A 9774-nucleotide genomic window follows, 5' to 3' on the forward strand; every position below is an offset into this window, starting at 1 on the left:
TTCTAACAATTTGAAGTAGACTTTTTTCGGTTCACCTACATACGGAGAGGCTTAGCCTTAATTGCTTAACATCCACGCATTTACCACCTGCTTGGACTCAATCTATTCCACAAGTTAGACTGAATTAGCTAAACATCCTTGATAAATATGGGAAACCAAGGTGCTTCAACGTCACTCATCTAACATGGTTTAGAAACAAGCAGCTGAAAACCACAACAAAATCTGCTACGCTTTCAGTAAGATTCTATATAACATGACAAGTTATATTTGTTGAATTCAAGTCCTTGAATTTAGATGAGCAATTTCATTCTTATTAGAGCACCATGCGCGTTAGGGAAGACAACTTTGAGAAGAGTACAAGAACAGCAAACAGCTGTCAAAATGGCAGCAGAAGGAAATTGCATGGATACAAGGTTCTGCTCAAGAAAACCAGAACTCCACAATAATTAAAAACATACAACAGTAAAGATCCTATATAATAAATTAACAAAATTGATGTAGTAACCTATTCAGTAGAATTTTGTATTGTTCGTTATAGTTGTTCTATCTTGTGTTGTTTCCATTTGAGCCAATCTGGCTTCTTGTAATAGACAAAACTAATAATATCTACACTTTTTCCCCCCAAAAACTCCAATCTCAATAATATCTAAGAAAAAAGATTCCAAAGCTAAGATCAAATCCAAAGGCTGACCTCGTACAAAAGAAAATCTGCAAAACATCAAAACTAAGTAGGGAGTGGATGACTGATAACCATTAACCCACATACATGTCCCAAACTCCTCTCATTTTTCTCTTTTATGGTTATATAGATAGTACATACCGTTATCAGAACTGTAGGACAGCCTCTTCTTTTTTATCATGAAATACAGCTGGGTACTTAATTTCCTCTCAATAGAGCTTTGACTTGCTCCAAGCAAACCAAGTCTTTGTTCCTCTCAAAATAACGCGTAAATTCCTCGAAACTGCGTGTCTTTCTTCCTCCCAATCACGGACCACGTATACCATCACCATATTTCAAATGCTATAAACCAAAAGCATGTAGCAAAAGTTACTACTTCAACAACAAAACTACCAAGACTAGTATGATGTGCTTCAAAGAAACTGCTCTAATGACTTTCCCTATCTTTACTTTTAACAAACTCCCAAAATTTTGGCTTCTGCTCCTTGTAGCTACCTCCTTTTTAGTCACTACTCTCCCCCATGGAGCTAAAGACATCAATGATAGTAAAGTTACAAACATTGGCGCCATCATTGATGTCCATTCAAGAACCGGGAAAGAAGAGAAAACAGCAATGGAAATAGCAGTTCAAAAGTTCAACAAGAGGTCACCAAACCACAATCTGTCTCTTTACTTTCAGGATTCCCGGAGCAGCCCACTTCAAGCTGCTCGTGCTGGTAATATTTATTTGTGTCGCTTTATTATATATATATTTCTATGTACTTTCAACATTTAGTCATGACATGCGTGACTATACTAATGTTGCTTCATGAAATTTCCTCACAGCTGAAAAGTTGATTGAAGATAATAAAGTGCAAGTGATTATTGGTATGGAAAGATGGGATGAGGCAGCTTTAGTTGCTGATATTGGAAGCCAAGCTAAAGTTCCAGTTCTTTCATTTTCTGCACCTGCCATAACACCGCCATTAGCATCATCTCGATGGCCTTTCTTGATAAGAATGGCTCACAGTGATTCTAACCAAATAAGATGCATTGCAGCAGTTATTCAGTCTTATAACTGGAGGAGGGTTGTCACTGTTTACGAAGATTATGCATATGGTGGCGATGCTGGCATGCTGGCTCTTCTATCTAAGTCTCTTCAAGATGTTGGTTCAGAGATTGAATATAACTTAGTTCTTCCACCATTTTCCTTCGTATCTGATCCAAAAGATGTTGTTCGAGAAGAACTGACAAAACTACTAAGTGAAAAAATACAATCTCGGGTTTTTATTGTGCTCCAGTCATCGTTGCCCATGATGATTCATCTGTTTAGAGAAGCTAAGAAGATGGGATTTGTAGGAAATGACATGGTTTGGATACTTACAGATACTGTTACAAATTTCTTGGACATAGTTAACACTTCTGTTATCCACTCCATGGAAGGTGCTCTGGGAATTAAGAACTACTATTATGATAATACGAGTTCCTACCAAACTTTTCTTACCCAATTCCGGCAGAAATTCATATCTGAGTATCCAGAGGAAGGTTACTATGAGCCAGGATTCTATGCTCTACGAGCACATGACAGCATTGCTATCATCACTCAGGCCATGGACAGACTGTCTAGGAACACTAGCAGTCCAAAAGTGTTTCTGGATAGCATATTAACAACCAAATTTGTTGGTTTAAGCGGCGAGATAAATGTCAAAGCAGGTGAGTTGTTGCATAGCCCTATGCTGAGGATTGTGAATGTGGTTGGAAGGAGATACAAGGAGCTAGATTTCTGGATACCTGAGTTTGGATTCTCAAACCAACCTGTGGTGGCAAAAGGTGGAGCTGGAAATAGTACAGAAGCTATAAGGTTGAAAGGGCCGGTGATTTGGCCGGGCGACCTACAACGTAATCCAAAAGGCTGGTTGATGCCTAATGATACAAAGCGGATGATTATTGGTGTTCCTGGTAGGACCTCATTTGAGAAGTTTGTGAAAGTATCAACAAACGCTGCTGGTAAAGAGGAATATGATGGTTTCTGCATTGAACTTTTTTATAAGGTGCTTAAAGTTCTGACTTATGATCTGCCTTACAAATTTGTACCCTACAACGGCAGCTATAATGATCTGGTGGATCACGTGTACAACAAGGTAAGAACTTAATCCTCTTCTAAATTTTCGAAGTACTCGATGATGATCATATGACGCAGTACAGGTGATAGTTTTGGGCTCTGAGCTTATGAACCTTTGAAATTGCTAAATTTACTGTCTCGAAGCTAAACTAAATACTGAATCCAAAAATGATTGGGTTTTATGAACCTTTAGATTTATTATTTTTCAGCTTAGCGCACTGAGTTCAAATATATGTAAATTTAGAAAGCTTTTAGATTGTCAAGCGTCGAATTCAAACATACATGAGTTTGGAGAGCCGTTAAACTCACTATCTTCAAGCTTAGACTTGTGTGAGTCCAGCAAACCCGTATACTTATAGTTAGATATATTTTATTCTAATGAGTTAAAAATATTTTGTTATGATAAGTTAAAGATATTTTATCTTAACAAAAAATAGATATTTAACTATATCTAAATTTTTATTTTTTCCATAAAAAAAACCTCAAAAGCTATAAAATAAAAAACCGTTTCCCATGAGAGTAGATTTAATTTTTCTCTACTATGAATAACATATATTTATTTCTAGGGCTTTTTTATATAACAAAGTTTGCTTATCTTTTGTGCTAATGTTTTTTTTTTTTTTTAAGACGTACGATGCCATTGTCGGCGATGTAACCATACTAGCCAGCAGAGCAGAAAAAGTTGAGTTTACTCAACCATATGCAGAATCAGGATTGTCAATGATAGTTCCAGCAAAGTCTCAAGAGTCAGCATGGATGTTTATGAAGCCGTTTACAAAGGAAATGTGGTTGGTCACTGGTGCCGTATTGATCTACACAATGTTCATAGTTTGGTTCTTGGAGCATCACACCAATCCTGAATTCAACGGCCCATGGAAGAATCAGATTGGCACAGCTCTCTGGTTTACTTTCTCCTCTCTTTATTTTGCACACAGTAAGTTGCATTCGAGAAACAGTAAAACTAGAATAGTTTATTGTGCTATCCACACAAGTGTCTTAAGTGTGCACCAGAGAAAACGCATCTCATCCAGCTTTGGCAGCTGCATTTCTTACTGCATGAGATAACATTATAATCAATCGTTGACATTCATATAGCTATGGTAGAGAAAATTCATAAGATTTCAATTTTGATGCAGGGGAGAAGATATACAGTAACCTCACCAGAGTGGTTCTTGTCGTGTGGCTTTTCGTAGTATTGATCTTAAATTCGAGCTACACTGCCAGTCTCACTTCAATGCTGACTGTCCGACGTCTGCAGCCAAATGTTACTGATATTGAGTGGCTGAAAAGGAACAGCTTAAAAGTTGGCTGTGATGGAGATTCATTTGTACGGAATTATCTGCAAACTGTGCTTGGATTCAAACAAGAGAACATCAAGAATGTTAGCTCTGAATACAGCTATGAAGGAGAATTTGAAAGTGCCATCATATCTGCTGCCTTTCTTGAACTCCCATATGAGAAAGTTTTCATCGGTCATCACTGCAAACGATATAGTGCAACCACACCTACCTACAGATTTGGTGGACTAGGCTTTGTGAGTTCATGACAGATTTCCATAAAAAAATTCAGTTAAATAGTCAAGCAATTACTAGCACTCTTTCAAAGATGCATTTCGCCGCATAAGTGACTGATTGAATACTGCTCTGATTCTGTTTCCAGGTATTTCAGAAAGGCTCTCCTATCGCCGCAGATGTTTCCAAAGCGATCCTGAAGCTATCAGAAGATGGAGAACTAAAAAATTTGGAAGAAAAGTGGTTTGCTCAGTCGCGACAGTGCTTAAGCAATGCAACTGACAATGATAAAACTGAAAGCTTGAGCCTGCAAAGCTTCTGGGGTATCTACATTATAACCGGTGCCACTTCGACCATTTGTTTTCTCCTATTTCTGTTTCACTTGCTGAAAAACTACCATAAACAAGAAGTGGAGGACAGAGGCAATGCAACTCCAAGTGATAAGAGTGTTTGGGAAAAAACAGTTACTCTAGCAAGGTATATCTATCATGGAGAGACTGTTACTCCAGGAGAATCTCCAATTCCTAATCCTTCCCCTGATATCCATGAATGGAACTCTTCCAATTTGGAACTCTCTAATCCTGAAGACACTCACGAAAATCTTCTCTCCTCATCACCAGCTGAAATTGAAGTTGTAAAAATTCCAGATTCTGACACCCAAAAAAGCAGCAATGTGGTCTGACGCTCTCTTTTCGCATATATATGTACTGCTAGGTGTAATTGAGCTGATTTCAATAGGCTGGTTAGATTTGGATATTTTGGCTACTTCAGGTCTGATTCAAAACACATCTCCAAACTATAGTAAATATGTGAAAGATGCAAACCTAGAGACACAAGTAATTATCTTTGACGACTGATTTGTGGCCAAATATATGTAACAAAAATCCTTTGATATTTGTATTTTCCATTGGGGTAGTCGTATAGGCTTGTATAAATATCCTCAATACTTTTTGTGAGATACATGAAATATACAATTTTCATTTTGTTTTTACATGATATCAAGGGTATTTCTTCGAGTTCTATTATTTATTTATTTTTTCTTGGTTTCCAACAAGTTTTTCCCTGTGGGTTTGGGTTGTTCCCATCATACAGAAGCACCCATTTGCCATATCGTGATCATGGTCTCTTCTACTATTTATTTTTTCTTGGTCTCTTCTACTTGTCAAAAGTTTTTTTTTTTTTTTTAACACTTCTATCAATCATAAATTATTTTGTAAGAATTTATTGGGTGATGAATAATGTGTTTAAATCATTTCGGTGACTGTCTGTTAATTGGGCTAATACACGATCGCTATGGTGATTTCACGAAGTTTAGAGAGCTGACTTCTGCTATTAGTCTCTGATTTTGGGAGTCTGTTAACGTAATTGACGTGAGGCGTGAGGGTATCTATTTATAATTATTGGAACGGGTCAAAGGAAGGAATCATTCTAAGTTCATCGAAGATACCAGAGGGAGCAAGAAATATTTAGAAACACGCATTTGGGACTGAAAGTCAAGTTCTAGAAAAACACTTCCCATGCATCCACCAACTTTCCAAAGTTTGATTAAATACTCAATTTTGAAAATCAGATAAGTTCGAGCGCCTATGTATATAATTACATCTTAAGATTGAACATAAGTTTTTACATGTAAAATTTAGGATAAATTGAAAATTTTAATGACTATGATATTTTACATATTAATGATGAAGTCATTCAAAATTGAGATTGGATTTTAGTTTTTCTCGATTGCATTTTAGGTTGAAGTGTCTAGTTTGGGTCATTCCATGTTTTCTAGCAAGAACAGGTATATCTTATAAGAATAAAAAACCCTTATACATTTAAGTTAGTAAATTGTAAGAGGAAAGAAAAATATAGCAAAAAAGTGAAGGGTAAGGAGGAAGAAAAATGTGTGGCTGTGTTGTTTGCTCTGTATAAACTTGTGATTGAAATTGAATGAGCTTGTGTGACTGGAGTGGCCTTGGCCTTGAGCAGCCTTAAATGACCTTGATTGGCCTTGAGTGGCCTTATGTTATATGATATCTTGCCTTGAATTGTTTTCATGTGGAGTTATATCTTATCTTAAATGAATTTATTTATTTGGTGATTTAAAATATTTACATATCTCTATTATTTTAGCTTATCTCATGGAAAATGAATTGATGACCAAGAATAATTATTCTTCTTTGTAGGTAACTTGACAAAAACAAGTTGTTATTTGTTGTGCCTTGTTGTTGGGTCATTAATGAAAAAGATGTGAAAGGTTCGTAACTTTTAAAGACACAAGTTGATAGTAGAAAGTCATTTGAGAGAAAATAAGCACCATACCCTAAGGATATAGTCATTGGTGAAAAAAGAAAGCACATGTACTCATAATTTTACAATTTATTTTCTTATGGTGTGTGATAGTCATTGTACCTACTGAGAATTTATGCTAGGTGGACGGGCATACCTAGGTTGTTACTTGGGATTAGACCAAATGGGAGGCCATTCCTGCTATTTAGGCATTTGAGTTGGATAGATAGATTGTCTTCTAGGTTGTCGTTAGAACATAGCCCAAATGGTAGGCCAAGGAATTCCTTTCCTTTTGGGCATGGCCCAAATAGCAAGCCAAAGATTTCTTTGTTGTTTGGGTATGGTTAAAATGACAATAGGATAATCTCCTTAATTTTTTTATATCATCATTTGCTCTTTTGTATTTTAAATATTTATGTCTAAAAGACTTAGCTAATAGAAGTACAAGGGAAAGAAAACACTTATTGTTTTATACATGTCATATTACCTTCCTATAACTTTTATAAACATGTCGTGTAAAAGATGAGAGTTCAGTTCACTTATTTGTTCCTTTTAAAGTGTAAGGAACTTCCATTTAAGTAGGAAAATGATTTGTGATTGTGATAAATCATTGTGTATAAAGACGTTTCACAAAGACATGGAGATTTCGTTAGAGATATGGAGATTTTGTTGGAGACATTAAGATTTGTGAAGATTTTGTTTAGAGATATGGAGATCTCATTTAGAGACATGTATAAACAATATATTTTTTTATTAAAAATTTCAAAAGATTTTCTCAACTAAGAGGAAATACAATTTCTGAAGCTTATCTTATCTCAGAAATACATCGTGGGATATGTTGATTTTTTTTAAAATTTATATAGCATTTCCTTCTTTATAAAGCATTGAAGGTGACCCTTTTCAATCAATCGTTATATCTTATTTTTTAGGGCATAATAGTTTTTGATGTCATGGTGAAAAAAAATAAGATTTGTTAGGGTTTTTTATGTTCATAGCACTCTTCATAGAAGGTAGGTATTGTATGAATTCTTTTCCTTAATGGTATTCAATATATCAGTACACATGGTGGTCAAAGTTGTCAAAGGCTTAAGAAAAGACAAGCAATTGTGAATGGAACCCTTGGTGTTCATCTTGGATTCTCTAAGGCAATTAGCAAATTGATGATACTTTGGAGATTATACTCTTTATTATGAAAAATAAGGGTGTTCTTGTTTGACCATGCTCATTTCTTCTATTCAAATATGATTTTCCAATTTTTATTTCACTTTGAGGAGAGATTGGTCAAAGAGATTAAGCAAATTTTCCCATAAAAAATAATTTTAGACTCTATTAATTAGGGCTTTAATGACAATGAGTTTGAGTATACTTTTCACATTAAGCATTTTCTCATAAAACCTTTGGAGATATGCTTTAGTGGCAAAGAGCTTTAATATGCTATTTTTAGCTAGTATGCTTGTGGAGAAATAGAAAATAATTTTGGCATATAGATCAACAAAATCAAGGATAGAGCCAAGCTCAAGGCTATGATACCACACATAAACAGATCCGTGGAATGTTATTGAAAATAAATTTGAACATGGCATTGTTGTCTTAGATTACAAGTTTATATTTTGTATATGCTCTTTTATATCAATAAGACTATTGTAGTTACCTTTAGTCACACCTCTTTAAACCTATTTAAGAAAAAATAAATACTAAATACTCAATTATAAAAATCAAATAAGTGCAAAGTCCTATATAATTATAAGATTGAGCATCGATGTCTATATGTAAGCTTTTAGATAAATCAAGATTTGAATTACTATAATGTTTTATATATCGATCCAACATTTGTTCATATATGCTGTAACAAATCAGCCTAACCTATTGTATATTGTCCGTTTTGGGCCCTAGCGCCCTCACGGTTTCGTTCCTGGTGACGCGAGCCCGCTTTTAAGCCTAACGCTCCAAAACACATACAACATGTCAGCGACCAGCACTACTTATAAAGCTTTAGTTCTAGACGCTCGCTTTTGATGTGAGATATCACAATCCCTCCACCTTAAGACGAGTCGTCCTTAACTTTGATACCAAATGTAACAGCCCAGCCTAACCTGATGTATATTGTCTGCTTTGAGCTCTACCGCCTTCACGGTTTTATTTCTAGTGATGCGAGCTAACTTCTGAGCCTGATGCTCCAAAATGCGTACAACAGGTCAGCGACCAGCACAACTCATAGAGCCTTAGCTCTGGATGCTTGTTTCCGATGTGAGATATCACATATGCAATAGTAAAACTAAGTCAATAATGCTTCCCCATACATTAAAAATTGTAAAAATAAAAGTCATCAGCCCTTCACTATAGCATGTGAGAGGAATCATTGTGGATTTGCACAATGTTCAATTTTTTTTTCCTTAGATTTATTTTACTTCAATTATCGAACTTTTTTTTTCTTATTTCCAACCCTTCACATTGCATCGATTGGTGATTGAGCCTGATAACTTGTTTTGTGCTCCTTTCTTTTGGGTTTCCACAGTCTTGACATTAATTTGTTCTTGATTTTTCAAGAAAAGATTTGGTTTATTATTTGTGAATAATTAAAAAAGAGGGAACCAAAATTAAAAGTGAGTTGAAATGACAACCCTTTATTTAATATGAAAATATTTTTCTATTTTGGTTCTTTATTTCTTCTTCTTTATTTCAGTCATAGAGTTTTCTTTTTCAATTTCATCCTTCTATATTATGTTGAACGGTGATTCTGCTTAATGATTTGATTAGTGATATTTTTTTTTAGGTTATCATAGTCTTAAAAAATATCTCGCCATTAGTTTGGTTCTCAATTTTGCAAAAAAAAATCAGTTTATTTGTTTGGAAAAAAATAAAAATTAGACGACCAAAATAAAAATCTCAAAGAAAAGGGAGCTTTTTTAAATACAAATTTAGTGTTAATGCCCTTTAGGTATAAGATCTTGTCCAAATTTATTTTTTGCCCTTTTTGTTTGAAAAATATATGGTTTAGTCCAATATTTTATTTTATTCACATTTTAATCACTAGGTTTAAATAAGAGATGGAGTCATCAAATTAAAAAGAATGAAAGAGAAAGATATTAATTGGTCACATTTCAACAACAAAAAGGCAATCCTAGTGTCAATGAGTTTCATTTAATGAAGAGAGTCACTTTAAAGTCTTTTTAAATCTTCATTTTGCCTGAAAATATTAGATCAGGGTT

At 34.7% G+C, this 9774-nt stretch overlaps 1 protein-coding gene across 1 annotated transcript; it reads left to right on the plus strand.

Annotated features, from left to right (window-relative positions):
• The first annotated feature begins 809 nt into the window (after positions 1–809).
• On the plus strand, positions 810–5287 carry LOC133698704 (glutamate receptor 2.7-like). Its single transcript, XM_062121732.1, has 5 exons — positions 810–1395; positions 1505–2799; positions 3408–3714; positions 3917–4314; positions 4440–5287. Exons 1-5 carry the CDS (start codon positions 1083–1085, stop codon positions 4971–4973), a joined length of 2847 nt encoding a protein of 948 aa, XP_061977716.1. The 5' UTR covers positions 810–1082; the 3' UTR covers positions 4974–5287.
• Positions 5288–9774: the final 4487 nt, after the last annotated feature.

This window comes from Populus nigra, chromosome 7 (assembly GCF_951802175.1).
Source record: "Populus nigra chromosome 7, ddPopNigr1.1, whole genome shotgun sequence".
Taxonomy (NCBI): domain Eukaryota; kingdom Viridiplantae; phylum Streptophyta; class Magnoliopsida; order Malpighiales; family Salicaceae; genus Populus; species Populus nigra.